Raw genomic sequence first — 16,046 nt, 5'->3', positions numbered from 1 at the left:
TGTTTTATTGGGGCCTAAACAAACCAAGCACATCAGCTACAAAAGTGGCACTCCTTGGCCCTGAAGTGCTTGCTTTGTTAAAGTGTGCATGTCCTTTTTAAGATCCAACATAAAGGTGGGTGGGAGGGCCCAAGGACAATTCCATCTTGCACCACTTTTGTTTTCTACCACTGCTGTGTGACAATGTTTCCTAGATGTGCTATGAACGGCCGTGTGTTTGTGTCGTAGCTCTTTCGCTTAGCATTCAGCCAGCTCGCTGCAGTCTTTGAGAGTGGATGAAAATAATATTGTGACCTGTGAGGTGGTCAAAATTTACTGAAAATTACTGAAAATTAGTGTTATTAGTGTTATTGAGGTTAATAATAATGTAGGAACAAAAAAAAGAGTGATTTTAGGATATTTTAGCTATTTTTTCTAAACAATACAAATCCAAAACCAAAACACGCAAGGGCGGTTTTGCCAAAACCAAAACATGAAGGTAATCCAGTCAGGAAGTAGGTCAAGCCAGGAAATCTGTTAATGCCAGAAGGAGATCCAAAAGGGAGGTCAGGGAAAGCCAAGTCTGGAGCCGTGGAGTCAGTCAGGATGCTAGGGAGCAAACAGGGACGCTGGAGCATAAGGAGACCTTGATACTCTGGCACCAGAATGGCGGCAGAGCCTCCTGTAAATAGACAGTGCTGCTCTCTCATTGGTGGCAGTGAATAGGATGGCAGAACAGCTAATTCCTGAACAGTCAGCGTCCCGTTGCCTAGCAACAAAGACGCGCACCTACTGCGCATGCGCCCGCTGGCCGTGACCAGGAAGAAGAGATACGTCAACGGGATGCGACGGCACTGCCACAAAGGAAGGCATCCATACCTGGCACGGTGTTAATATGTGCAGGGACGGCGCATGACAAGGGGAGAATAGATGATCTGTGGTGAGGGATCTGAAGATGCCTCTACCGCAAAGTTCTCCCCATCAGATTCAATATCCAACCACATCTTCAGATAGCTATTGCAGACAAGTTTTTAATGTTTTTGATTATCGGAACTTGGTATATAACGCAAAATAGCAATCCCCATAGAAACCTGTTGGGATTGTGATTGCATACGCTAACAGTGGGACCACAGCAGATATCTCCGATATCTACTGCCGTCCTATAGTTATAAATATCTTCAATACTTATTACTGCGGTTATATTTTCTTCTCAAAGTACATTGTTAAATAGGCTCCAAGGTGAAAGAAAGATAGGAGGAAAGAAAGCAAATGGACGGAGAGGACAAAGAAGAAGGGAGAGAGAAGGGAAGAGGAAGGAGGAGAGAGGGAAAAGGAGGGAGAGAAAGTAGGAGAGAGATGAAAAGGAGGGAAAGAGAAGGTAGGAGGAAGGATGAGAGAGAGGGAAAGAGGAGGAGGGAGAGGAAGGAGGAGTGAGGGAGGGAGAAGGAGGGAGGGAGAGAAAGGAGGGAGAGAGAAGATAGGAGAGGAAGGATGAGTGAGAGGGAAAGAAGAGGAGGGAGACGAAGGAGGAGAGAGAGGGGGAAAAGGAGAGAGAGGGAAAGACAGAGAGAAACAGAAAAAGGCAGAGAGAGAAGGAAGGAGAGATAAGAAAGGAGGGAGAGAGGGAAAGAGAAGGAGGGAGAGGAAGCAGGCGGGCGAAAAAAAAAGAGAGATGGAAGGAGGGAGAGAGAGAAAGAAGGAGGGAGAGAGAGGGAAAGAGAAGGAAGGAGAGGAAGGAGGAGAGAGGGAAATGAGGGAGAGAGAAGGAGGGGAGTGAGAGGGAAAAGGAGGTAGAGGTAAGAAGGAAGAGAGAAAAAGAGAAGGAAGGAGGAGAGAAAGAGGGAAATGAGGGAGAGAGGAGGGGAGTGAGAGGGAAAAGAAGGGAGAGGGAAGGAGGAAGAGAAAAAGTGAAGGAAGAGAGAAAAAGAGAAGGAAGGAGAGAGAGGGAAAGTGAAGGAAGTAGAGGAATGAGGAGAGAGAGAGAAGAAAATAAGAGAGAAGAAGGGGAGTGAGAGTGAAAAGGAGGACGAGAGGGAAACAGAGAAGGAGGAAGAGAGAGAAAGGTGGAAAGACAGAGAACGTGGAAGAGAGAAAATGACCGTAATATCCTTCTGATAATCACAGAAAATGCAGCTTCATAAAATTATCGATATAAAAAATCCTAGATATAAGTATTTTGCTCATCATTCATGTCCTCACTTCATCAGATGAAAGGCTGAAATTTAGCACAAGATAGCCGCACTCAGTAGGTCTCCATAAGCAGTGAGCACACACCTCATTCACCAGTAGAAATGCATACTGTGAGGCATTGTTACTGCTATTTGGCTGTAGCACTTGTTGCGGTCTCCTGCGGTGACGAAAGTGATCGTTAACATGCATTACAGCAAAGTAGGACCCTCCTTCCCCTTACAATGAGTTGCGATAGTTAATATCCCTGCTATTAGGTGTGGGAGGGGGCACTTTACATACCCCGCCTCACTGTTCCTCCCCCGCAGCCCCCCTCCCCTCCCTGCACTCACGCCTTGCTCCAGGCACAGTCTCATGGCAAGACAAGGATCCTTCAACCTGAATTACTGCTGCTACTGGGCACTTCAATAACCCCCAAGCGCTGAAACGCACTCCTGGGGTGTTTGTGAACTACTCACCTCCTCCTACTTATTCATAGGCAGCACTGGATACTACTTTTGAGTCACTTAATTAAAAGGAAACACCAATACTGTGGTTGCGGGATTGCAATAATGTGGATGCAGTTTGTAAAGAGACAAGACTTGTGGGGTTAGTAGCAGAATATAACTTGCATCTCCTGTGGATTGATTCCAGTGCTACGATGTTTGGAGATTCGTTTTTCTGTGATAGAAGACTTTGTTATGCCGTAAGTACCAAGAGCTTTCTTGTGTCGTTGTGCTGCCACTTTGAGATGTATGCATTACCTTTTAACCGTGGATGCAAATGAGTTCTGCAGAAGTTCAGCGTGAGATAAGCTGTCAGAGTGCATATCTTCAAGGTTCCTTCTTATTATTGCTGCTTGTGCTTGGCCGTTGTGTATTGCATTGGGCATGTTTGATCATTCAGTTTGGATTGCCTATAAGTTTCACCATATAAAATAGCATATGAGCATCTTGGATCCAAAAAATGAATATTAGTGAAGCTTTCACTTGCTGTTGCAGTGTACAACAGTAATCGCTGTACAGCGTCAGTTCTACCATATCCTCAGCAGGATGTATGCACATACTGATAGACAACATCTGTTGTACCCATGAGGCGTCTCATTCTGCATAAGTTCTAGGAGGTGGGATTGATTTATAGCATTGTCTCTGTTGGAGAATGTACAGAGGGGTGAGGTCAGGGTTTTTATTTGTACTTTTTGATTCCATTGTTGCTGAGCTAAGTGGAGATGCAGAATAAGACGAAGGAACCCACTGGCCATCAGCTGAGGTGAAAGTGTCACTGGGATTGTGAAATACTTGGTTTCTCTGTTGAGAGCCAGTTGTTTGTATAACATCTGCATTGAGTAATGCTTTAGGTAAAAGTTCAAATCCTCCATGACATAATCAAACATCTGGATGTTTTAACTTCTCCATAAAATACACTGCATATGACCGAAGGAAATTCCAACTGTGCTTCACACCTACTTTGAATCAATTGTTTTCTGTGACGTTCAATAGGTTGGCACTTTGCAAACATTCACTGATTCACTGGGCAGTTGACATTGTTATATTTCCTTTTACTTAGTGTTCTTAAGACAGTAATACAAAAATACATGCATTTTAATCATCCTCAAAAGTGTCTTTGAAGGATGTATTTAGCTTAAAACATATTATTTATGTGGTCAGATTTGTATCACCGAGATATACTCTAAATGAATATAGAATATCCACACCTCCTTGTTATCCATCTTTGGTTATGCATTCTGCAGTTTGTAAGATGTATACATTTGTTGCCTTAGTTGAAAAGCGTATTAAATTTAAGTATCTCAAATGTTGCTTTTGGTCTTTCACATAGACTGCTGTTCCTGTTGTGCATTTTCAGAAAACATGAAAATGTGTCTCTCTTGCTATACTTTAAAGTTACATAATGTGCCCAGGCTTTAGTTAACCACTTCCTCCTTTTTCAATGCATATGTAAAATATTTTTATATTGACGAGAGGCAAGTTAGTTGCAATGTCTGCCTCAAGATTATTTGTTTAATGTTGAAGTAAATTCAATATTTTTTTTATTGTGCAGTTTATTGCAGCTCCAGGTATGTCTGTAGATAATACTATTTATATTTTTAGTACAGTTTGCTTTCCTTTTCGTTTTATGATGACTTTATCTGCAGTTTGGGTTAGAATGTATATACCACACTCATTTTATATCAGTTGGTTAATCATCTCCTCCAAGGACGTGTTTAGATTAGCTACTGTTGCTAAAATTGGCAAGAACAGAACTTCAAGGTAGTAATTGGTGCCTGCACTTCCACATACCTAGAAAGAAAATTCTTTCTAACTTAAGAAGAATTTTTCAACAATAGGATTTAAACATGTCCCCCAGGCACGTGTTATCTTCATTGCTTACATAGTTATGTTAATCATGCCGATGGCTTCCAGGTATTGGTATACTCGTTAATTTGAATAATAAATACATGGTTTTATTTTTTATTTAAACATAACGGGGGAGATTCAATAAGAAAACAAAAAGTGCAATGTGTCTCTCTATTTTTTTTCTGCAAAATATCCACTAATTTTTGCTCGTGCCCCATAGAACTGTGAGCAAAAATGAGCGGATATTTTTGCCGTACTAACGGTAAAGATGCGCAGCCACAATGTTCTCGGGAACATCGCGGGTAAGTGAATCTCCCCCAACATTTGACAATTATTGAAATGACATGGAGAATGTATGAATCCTAAGAGGTCTATTTATGAAGCCTAAATCATACACAAACGTCTGTTTCCGCATGGTTTAGGTAAAATTAAGTTATTTTGCTCTTTGTCATTAGCCTAAAGAAGGATTTGTTAGATATCTCTTGCATTAAGCAAATTACAGCAGTCCCTGTTATTCTACATGAGGATCTGTGGATGGCTTTAGCAATTCTATCCTATGAGGAGAGCGTCGCAGGAAGGGATCTTCAGATCCGGCAGACTTCGTGCTCCTCCTTCCTCCTATCTCTAAGTATGTTCTGAGCATGCATGGCCATCAGGCTGTGCATGCGCAGTGCAAAAGCCAGGTCAGAAGCTGGAATTAAGGTGATGACGATTGCATTAACTTTACTATAGACCAGTGATTCCCAAAGTGTGTGTCGCGGCTCCCAGGGCTGCCGCGGCGCTGCCAGAGGGGTGCCACGTTCAGGGGACAAAAAAAACCCAACAACTTACGAATTTGGCGGTGCCCGGGACCCAGCAACACTCCCTCATCACGCCCGACATATTCAGTGAGAAGTGGCAGGAGAGAAGAGGTTGCTGGGTCCCGGGCACCAACGCATTGGTAAGAAGATAGAAGAGAAGACAAAAGAAATAGAAGAGAGAAGGCCAAGTATGGTAAGTAAAGAAACGGAGGGAAAGGTGAAATGAAGCAGCAATGGAGGGGCAAAAGAATGAAGGAGGGGGCATAGTGAGGATGAAGAGGGGCAGACAGTGAGTGTGTGGATGAAGAGGGGCAGACAGTGAGTGTGTGGATGAAGAGGGGCAGACAGTGAGTGTGTGGATGAAGAGGGGCAGACAGTGAGTGTGTGGATGAAGAGGGGCAGACAGTGAGTGTGTGGATGAAGAGGGGCAGACAGTGAGTGTGTGGATGAAGAGGGGCAGACAGTGAGTGTGTGGATGAAGAGGGGCAGACAGTGAGTGTGTGGATGAAGAGGGGCAGACAGTGAGTGTGTGGATGAACAGGGGCAGACAGTGAGTGTGTGGATGAAGAGGGGCAGACAGTGAGTGTGTGGATGAAGAGGAGCAGACAGTGAGTGTGTGGATGAAGAGGGGCAGACAGTGAGTGTGTGGATGAAGAGGGGCAGACAGTGAGTGTGTGGATGAAGAGGGGCAGACTGTGAGTGTGTGAATGAAGAGGGGCAGACAGTGAGTGTGTGGATGAAGAGGGGCAGACAGTGAGTGTGTGGATGAAGAGGGGCAGACTGTGAGTGTGTGGATGAAGAGGGGCAGACAGTGAGTGTGTGGATGAAGAGGGGCAGGCAGTGAGTGTGTGGATGAAGAGGGGCAGACAGTGAGTGTGTGGATGAAGAGGGGCAGACAGTGAGTGTGTGGATGAAGAGGAGCAGACAGTGAGTGTGTGGATGAAGAGGGGCAGACAGTGAGTGTGTGGATGAAGAGGGGCAGACAGTGAGTGTGTGGATGAAGAGGGGCAGACTGTGAGTGTGTGAATGAAGAGGGGCAGACAGTGAGTGTGTGGATGAAGAGGGGCAGACAGTGAGTGTGTGGATGAAGAGGGGCAGACAGTGAGTGTGTGGATGAAGAGGGGCAGACTGTGAGTGTGTGGATGAAGAGGGGCAGACAGTGAGTGTGTGGATGAAGAGGGGCAGGCAGTGAGTGTGTGGATGAAGAGGGGCAGACTGTGAGTGTGTGGATGAAGAGGGGCAGACTGTGAGTGTGTGGATGAAGAGGGGCAGACTGTGAGTGTGTGGATGAAGAGGGGCAGGCAGTGAGTGTGATTGTTTGATCTTATTCCTCTTAATATTAGCTGTAAATTATTCTTCGACAGAAATATAATTGAAAAAAAATATATAAAAATATTCTTTTCCCTTGGATTTATGTATATTATTTTTGCAAACAACTTACTAAGTATTTCTGTTCTGACCTAAATACTTATTACGTTATTTTGACTCAAATACTTAAAAAACCGGAATTGCTCAGTGATTATTTTGGAGGGGTGCCTTGAAAAAATTATGGAGACTCTAAGGAGCATATTCATTTGTCGGAGGAAACGCCGAAAATCTCGCGCTTTATTACGGTAGTTTTCCCGCTGGATTTCAGCTCGCAGCTCCCTGAGCCGCGAGCTGAAATCCAGCTAACTATTACCGTAATAACAGTAGTAGTTTTAACGCGGCGGGGAATCCGGACAATTAAATATGCCCCTAAGGGTGCCGCAAACTGAAAAAATAATTAATTTGTTATATTTTGCAATAAGAAATGATAATTAACATGAACAATTTGTTATTTTTCATAAATAGACCTCGAAGACAGATGTTTATGGGGAGTGGAGTAAATAAAAAATGGAGTAAAAAGTCATGTTATGCCATGGGTGAAGATTGTGGGGAGATATACTAAAATCTGGCTTTGCAAGTCTATATTTTTTTATGTGTGGTTTGTGAAGTCAAAACCACACATCAATCCCTATGTTTTCAATATGTCCGTTTTGAAACGAACATCCTGATATTTTTTTTACATGAAAAGAATACGAATTATGCAATGTAAGAAGCTGCATTTTGCAAAAACACAATACAAAACCGTCATAAAAAGAAAATTTGTTAGACTTGGTTCTGATAGGCTGTTTGAGCTGTTTGGCCTTTTAGAACAGAAGAGAAACAACAATGTTAATTAATTATGGGGCGCAATAAAAAAAATTTTTTAAAGGTGTAAATATTAATTTATACTTCTATCAAGTGTGCAATATTAATCTATACTGTGATTAGTAGTGGTTTTTATACCACAAAAAGAACCTGGACTTTAGTACGTTTTCCCCTGAGTTGGGAATGCTTGTATTAAGGCGTTAGATTGACTAAGAAAATCACTTCTAATTATGCTGACCAATAAAAAACAGCGTGTGTTTTGTTTGACTCTTGTTGAATAAAACAATAGTTCTCCCATTTCTAAGAGAGGCTTTGTTCCAAAGACATTGCTTAATAATGTCTTGCAAGTATTCTGACATTTTGTATGATAATTCATGAGAACTTGGCACTATTCCATTGGATGATATTTGACATCAGCAAAGTGAGTTGTATGGTCTATGTTCCCAGTCATATTAGGGATAACTTTATGCTTTGCTTATTCTTTGTACCAACAGAAGTGACCCAATCCTTTCCCAGTGTGAAGTTCCATGGTCTAGACTTGTTTGTTTGCAACTCATAGATCACAACACAGACCCAGTGCACAAACCTCATTGTCTATTGTACAGACCCCAGGCCCACAGCCCATTTCACAAATACATTTGCTGTATGTATAGCTGTCATAGTTATCACTAGTTTGGCAATCAGTAATGCTGCTTTCACCCTCTTCTGAACACAGTACAAAGCAATACACCACTAATGTTAAATCAATATTTATTATTATCAAGTATTTATGAAACAGAAACATTTTACTTAGACCAGTCTATTGCTGCTAATATTTAATCCTTTATGTCACTGTTTCGGATCTGTGTGATTTCCTTTATCAAGGTGGTTTACAAATTCAATATAATATCCATATTTATCCTATACTTCATCATCATCATCATCATCACAATTTATTTATATAGTGCCACTATAGTGCCGCTGTACAGAGAACTCACTCACATCAGTCCCTGTCGCATTGGAGCTTACAGTCTAAATTCCCTAACACACACAGACACAGACTAGGGTCAATTTTTGATAACAGCCAATTAACCTACCAATATGTTTTTTTGGAGTGTGGGAGGAAACCGGAGCACCTGGAGGAAACCCACGCAAACACGGGGAGAACATACAAACTCCTCACAGATAAGACCATGGTCGGGAATTGAACTCATGACTACAGTGCTGTAAGGCAGAAGTGCTAACCACTACGCCACTGTGCTGCCCATTGCGCAGATACAACAATACATCCAGGGTGTTGATGATCTGTATAATGTCCTCAGTATATTTTAATGTGGAAAATCGGTATCATCATATGTGGTGTGTAGATGATCAGTATTATTGCATCCATTGTGTGCATACTATGGATGCCGATCAGACACACCTCATATGTTATGTTGTATCTACACATAAGCTATTTTTAATGTGGTTTAAAGTATATGTGCTTGTTACACTTTAATGTATTTGTGAACCATCTTAATAAAAAAACTCTCAAAGTACCAATATGTCTGGATAAAAGATTACATTTGAGCAGGAAGACTGGTGTGCTGGAGCCGTTATTTCATTGTAATCACTCTGGCGCACCCGGCAGCGAAAACAGTGTGTATTCTGTTTGTATGATTACATTGTACATATGACTGTACAATGTGCAGGAGGTACACTGTTATTTCATTCTTGTGTTTAAACTTTATAAAGTAGAGCGTCTAGTACAGTTGCTGTGTTTTACCATGTAAAGGCAATCAAAGCAACTGTTCTTTTTGGCTACTCTGTATATATTCAGACATAAGTACATAGGCACTGTTGTCTAATTGCATCAGTTGTTGCTTTCAGGGGTAGTATTTATGCATACTCCTCTACCTCACCAATGTTTATTTTTCCTTTGATGGAATTATGTTTCCCTATCTTAGTAACTCGATAAGGTTCATTATTTACTGTAATACAGCTAACAGTACAATTGCAAATTTTTACGCATGATTTAGTCTTGGTGAAATTCTAAACAACTTGCATTTATTGTGTGTATTGACTAAAAAGAGCTTATTAAACACTTTCGAATTTTTTTCCGGCTATTACGTTACACCATCCAAAACCATCAAGAATCTGCACATAAAGCACTCAAGTATCTTACATTGACTACCTTAAATTAGAAATATAAATCATTTGAGCATTTTACTTTGATTCTAAACTGTAAGCTCTAACAAGCAGGGCCCTCTCTATCTACCCTCTGTCTCACGTCTGCACCCCCTTCCTCTACTTCGCATGCCCTGTTTTTTAATGTGTGATTTGTATTTTGCATGATTTGTCATTATGACAGTCTGTTGCTGCAGAGTTTTGTGTTGCCTTAAAATAGACCATGAAGATGATGATGATTTCCTAAACTAATAAATTCAACCTTTCTCAAGGATTAACAATACTGTGGGTGAAAAATAGGAAATCTCTTTAGTTAATGTTTAACTATCATTCTCAGTATGCTGTGTCAGGAGCCCGTCTGTTTTTTGATGGAATGTGCCCGAAATAGACAAGGCATGCACAGATTTGGTTAGCCAGTTTTGGTAATTTGTTACCAAATTGGCTGACTCTTTCTCCATGCGTGGCCATATATAACAATGCAAAATCTTAACAGGTTAAATGAGAATTTATCAGTCAGGGAGGTAAAGCAGGTTGGCCAGTGAGCGCCACCTGTGCATGTGTGAGATCCTCAGTTGATCTGGAAGTCAGGGGCAAACGCAGGATTTGTAGAAGGGGATTTCCACACCATGCCATCAGTGGGCGTGACCAGCATGCATGGGGGTGTGGCTATAATTTTAGACAGTGCTTGGCTGCTCTCTCCAACTCTTCCTATCCCTATAATATACATGGGAAATGCTGCGTGCACTACTGTTAGATGCACGCAGCTCTCCCTTTTCAAGCAGAGCTGTGTGAAGCGGGAGCAGGGTCCAGTCACCTCAATTATACTGTGCCCCAGGCACTAGGAAACCCCCCCCCCCCCCCCCTTGGTTTGCCTATGGAAGTGATGGTGACCACAGAGCAGAAACAGGATCTGTCTATTCAGATTGGTATGTGGCCAAAATACTTTTGGAACTAGCTACTTTACACTCAAGGGGTCACTGATTGTTGATCCTACTTAAGCCAAATGTACGAAGATGGAGAATATTTGGGTGCTGGAGGTTGAATTTGGTTACTGGCTGTGAAGTTGGATCCAAAATTGTAATTGAGTTGGTCTAGGATTTCACTAGAACATAAGTTGATTACACAATATTCATGTCTCCATGTTCTCAGTGTATTGTTATCTTGTTCATTTAATATATTAATTGTTATTCTGTTACTTTATTATGTAGTTTGTGTCATACTTTACATTAAAGCAAATATTTATACAATAAAGTAAAAAAAAATACATATAAAAACATTATGCAGAATTCCTGGTTTAAATAATTATATGTTGTCATTGGTAGTGCTTGGTAGTTTGAACTATAGAAGATTTGTAGATAAGAACTTAAACAATACATTCTCGGGTCCATACAAAAACAGACATGTTCATTTGATTCACATGCTGGATAAAAACTTTCAGTGGGTTTTAGTTTTCGTTTTATGAAAGCTTGTCATGTAATTCTTATTCTTCTGTATCCATTTTAAACATGCCAGTAATCTGCTGTGCTGTACACTACCAGCAGTGGAGATATGCTGGAAGGAAGCTGGTACGAGAGCATTATCTCGTTCCAGTAGAAATATCATTTGAACAAACATTTAGTCCTGTAAAAACTTAAATCATCTGATCCAGCAAACAGATACATGCTTTTCTCTGTTTATTTTAGATTTGTGGATATATACAAAAAATTATCTGTTTCACTTGGGATATGTGACATAAATTATGAGTGGCATATTGCTGAAGTATCATTTACTTATGGCTCATGAAAATAAATCCTACTGTGTATCTGGAAGTCAGTCACCTTTTGTGTAATATTACATGTATGATATATAGCAAACATATATCTATATGTAATAATGGGTAATCCTAAGCACTTCCTTTTTGCAATTAAAAAGTGGCTCTTATTTACATTACAGACTTCAACGCTGCATCATTCTACGTGTGAAAAGTTATTTTAGGGAGGTTTGTTTCAGATTTTTTTTGCACTTCTCCCTGTCAATCAATGGCTTGCCAGTTTTGCCTTCTATCGCTGCCCTCCATAGACATATGGGGGTGGAGAAAATGCTCAGTTTATTAAGTGTTGAAAAACTTTTCGAGGCTAACAGGTTTTTCTCCTCTAAAGTTATAGTTGGGGCAGCACAGTGACCTAGTGGTTAGCACTTCTGCCTCACAGCACTGGGGCCATGAGTATGATTCCCGACCATGGCCTTATCTGTGTGGAGTTTGTATGTTCTCTCTGTGTTTGCGTGGGTTTCCTCCGGGTGCTCCGGTTTCCTCCCACACTCCAAAAACATACCAGTAGGTTAATTGGCTGTTATCAAAATTGACCCTAGTCTCTCCCTCTGTGTCTGTGTCTTGTGTTTGTGTGTCTATATTAGGGAATTTAAACTGTAAGCTCCAATGGAGCAGGGACTGATGTAAATGAGTTCTCTGTACAGCGCTGGGAAATTAGTGGCACTATATAAATTGATGATGATGATTGTTAATCCCATCTACAGAAGCCGCTTCCTCTCGTAGAGAAGGGGAATCGGGCAGCTTACCCTTTCCTGGTCTCTCCTCTGCTGGGTCCTTGCACCTCCCTACCTCCTATCCTCACAGAGAATTGGATTCTTATATTATATATTTTCTTTATACATTTTAATTGTCGTCCATCTTCCTTTCCTAGCCCCTTTACCTTCCCCAACATTATATTTTCTCCTACAGAACCGAGAGACAGGGATTGAGTATGCGTAGATATTTGGCCGGGCACGCTTTGTTGAAACAATAAAACTTCAAGCAGAAAGTGATAAAATTCGCTGCAGAGATAAGTTATCTTTGTAGGAGAAAAAACTCACCGGGACAGACACTTTTCACCGCAACAGTCCCAGCAAGATAACATTGATACATTGCAGCAAAGCTATACTTTTTGCAAAATAATGAGTTAGCGCTGAAATTGGACAGGCTTTAATAAATAAGCCCATGTGGGTTTTATAAGACATGAAGCCGCTCTCACGCAGCAACACTTGTGTTGAAGCATGTGTTGACTTTTTGCAGTTTCTGTTTATTGAGAACAGGTACGGAATATATTTACTTACAAATTTTCATAACCCGGGTGTCTTCTGCAAAGTTTAATTTATGATAATATCTCTAAGCAAGATGACATGAGATGATTTATAGCATATCTTCCTCTTTTAACTATCACTTCATTGATGATTAATGTATACTTTATGGAACCCGTTTATCTATATTAATCCCTAACTTCAAGAACATTTTCAATTTGAACTCTGGATTATAGTTTTTTTTACAAATACACTTCATATATCCATTGTTATTTTAAATAATCTGTAAATTGTTAGTACAAAAAGCGGAGAGGATGCTCTGCTAACGATGAAATATGAAGATTCTTGATGGTAATTTTGTCCTGGTTGACATGCTATTCCTACCTCCACGAAGGTCTAGTTGATCCCATTGGTAAAGCTCACAACTTTTTGTCTTCTAGATTAAGGTCAATAAAAAAACACATGGGGGTAAATGTATCAAGCTGAGAGTTTTCCGGCGGGTTTGAAAAACCAATCAGATTCTAGCTATCATTTATTTAGTATATTCTACAAAATGATAGCTAGAATCTGATTGGTTGCTATAGGCAACATCTCCAATTTTCAAACCCGCTGGAAAACTCTCAGCTTAATACATTTACCCCATGATCTCTTTGTATGAATCTTTAAAATTCCTACAGTCTACAAACTGGAAATGTTAAAAGGATAATTAAGAAAGTCAGATAGGCATATCCCTATGTCCTTTTCACTGCCTGCTCTGTGCGTTTCTTAACATGCCTGCTAGAAAAGATAACATATTTGATAAGGGCAAGCTTTTTAACATCTACATATCAGTGATAACAGAATGAGGAAGTGACGGATTGTTCGCATACCAAGACGTGAGACGGTTTAGGTGAAATGTATTTCTTGAAACAAAACAATAGCTGCTAAAGGTTTAACTTTTCTGCTAGATGTGTTAGTAATGGTTTTACAGTAGTTTGGAGGCTGTCAGTCAGCTGCTATACAGCAAGTCAAGGATGTCTGCATTGAAATACAAGAGCAGGTAAAAGTCAATAACGGAGCATTCAGGAGAAGCATATACACAGAGCTGGGAAAATAAAAGTGAGTGAGAGTCAAGGTTACAGGAAATGCATGGCTTATGGTTCATGGGAATGAAGTGATGAAAAATACAACGAGTTGGATAGGAGTACATGAAACAAAAGACCAGATATAATGAAAACATATAAAGGAAAATGTGACTATAAAAATAAGTATTGTAGCATCTTTGAAAAATATGTCCTTAGCTTTGTTTCTAGATTGAACAAATGATCAGTGCCATCTCTTGTTCTGAATGCACGAAGCAAATAACAATATCTGCTCTTATTCCCGGGCCATATTTTGTACCCCCCACAGCTAGACTTGATAATATGTCCGACCAAATGTGCTCATCCCAAGTGTCATTGTGATTCAAATACAGCCCAATAAAGCATAATTAAAAAAGTAAGTTCCAATAGTTCAATATATTCTACCACCACCTGATTGCTAAACATAAAATGCATCATCAATTTACCAATAACCAATAAGAGGGCAAGTTGCATGCTGAATCAGGCATGATCTAAGGCTCCGTTCTCTGGCAAGAGGTACATTACATTGCCAAAAGCCCACTGTTCTATCACACACACACACACACACTACATTTCCACAAGCCCCATGTGTCATCACACACACTACATTGCTCAAAGCCACATGTGCCATCATCACTCTGTGCCTTTCTGCTCCCCCCCCCTTTCTTCTTCACTCTGTGCCATGTGGATTTCCCCCCCATGCATCCTTTCCTTTACTTACATTCCTATTGGCTTCTTTAAACTCTTTTCTTCTCTTCTTGGCTTCTGACTTCTTTCTTGCAGGTTGGCACCTCTCTGTGCCGCTCCTCACTGAATGTCGGGCGTGATGACATCACACCCAGCATTCAGTGCGATTGGAGCACAGAGGAGGGAGGAGGGGCGCTGACGCGGCAGTGAGATAAGTTTAAATTAGTTTAAATAAAAAAAAAAGTACCCTGCACCCCACACCAATGAAGGGGGCAGAGCTATCAAGCATTGGGGCCCACAGGGGAATATCCTGGCTCCCCGGCGGGCCAGTCCGACCCTGCGTAAACCCCATTTTTATGGGAGAAATGGGTGATTAGTAAAGACAAGGTAGCAAGAAGACTAATAAAAGTAAAAAATAACAAAATGAACATAATTGTATTTCTGTTCTGCTCCATAAACTGTGCTGCCCTAGACATGTGGTCAGGGGAGGGCTGGTAAATTTTTGCCCAGGTGGCAAGACTCGATTCAGCAGCCTATTTTAAAGGTAAGGAAATGCAGGTGGCCCAGTGTCCCAGCCCATGGCAGTCCACTATGGGAGCGGCCCAGCCAGCCACTGCATGTGCTTAGTTTTCTTGTATGGGAAGTACAGCCCTGGCTATAATGAACTCTGAGATCTTTATAGGGGTGGCATAGACGTCATCGTGTTGTTGCCTATTTTAGGTGCTAGTTAATAGAGGTAATTGCCTCATGCTCAGAAATGTATATTACACTTAGGAGAGCAGCAATAAACAATCTGGAAATGGAAATGTGTAAGACTGGACATATTAGAAATAATCCATAGATTCTCAATGCAGTTCTTCAGAGCAGAGTTCTCATTAGTTAAGGTCTTAGCGTCTAATCTCCAGATTGTACAGCTTATAGGGATCAATGGTCAGGGGTTAAATGGGACAAATTTGATGCCATCAGAGTATCCAGGACCTATTTTGACATTACCAGTTGCATAGTCAAGCACAGTAAGGATTATAGTGTCTTGGAAAATCTCTTGCGTGTCTCTATATTGATGAAACATGTTGCTTTATTTTAGACAGTTTAATTAGATGTTATTACAAGTCAGGTTAGTCATGTGGTAGGATATCAAGTGCATTCATTCACTCCTGTTTGCTAGCCTGTTAGAAGAATGATTGAAATAGAAACATTAGATAGAAATGGTAAGTATTGTGAAATTCTGCCCTATAATGCCATTTCTGGAATTGTTGTGTACATTACTTTGTATTATACCTAAACCTGTTTATAGTAGAAAAAAAAATTATTACATCCTCTGAGTTCCAAGGTGGTGTAGCTCGACCTATTCCGACCTACTTGGAGTTTTTACAGCCTGTAAGCTGAACCTCCCTACCCACCTTCTACACTACCACTCAACCTAATACCAGTTGTAAACAAACAAAAAATAAAGCACAAAAAACCATACTTACCAACTTGACAAAGTTGGTTTCCGGGAGAGGTGGGCGTGATGGGGGCGGGGCTCCAAAATGTGCTTCATTTTGTGCCCGCCCCCCCCCCGTGACGTAATGGCGCAAACGCGTCATTTG

General features: G+C 40.9%; 1 protein-coding gene across 2 annotated transcripts in view; it reads left to right on the top strand.

Moving 5' to 3' along the window:
* The window catches only part of ARHGAP6 (Rho GTPase activating protein 6), a 550,783-nt gene that overhangs the window by 351,040 nt on the left and 183,697 nt on the right, over nucleotides 1-16,046 (top strand). The window contains exon 1 of one of the 2 annotated variants that reach the window (XM_075200311.1): nucleotides 2,506-2,851. The exons of the other annotated variant lie outside the window; for it this stretch is intronic. Coding sequence (XP_075056412.1) covers nucleotides 2,807-2,851 — 45 coding nt within the window. The 5' untranslated portion in view covers nucleotides 2,506-2,806. Of the gene's footprint in view, nucleotides 1-2,505; nucleotides 2,852-16,046 lie in introns of those variants that run through there. 2 annotated transcript variants of the gene reach the window in all.

Source organism: Mixophyes fleayi, chromosome 2, assembly GCF_038048845.1.
Source record: "Mixophyes fleayi isolate aMixFle1 chromosome 2, aMixFle1.hap1, whole genome shotgun sequence".
NCBI classification, from domain to species: domain Eukaryota; kingdom Metazoa; phylum Chordata; class Amphibia; order Anura; family Limnodynastidae; genus Mixophyes; species Mixophyes fleayi.
This window is presented reverse-complemented; position numbering and strand designations above follow the sequence as displayed.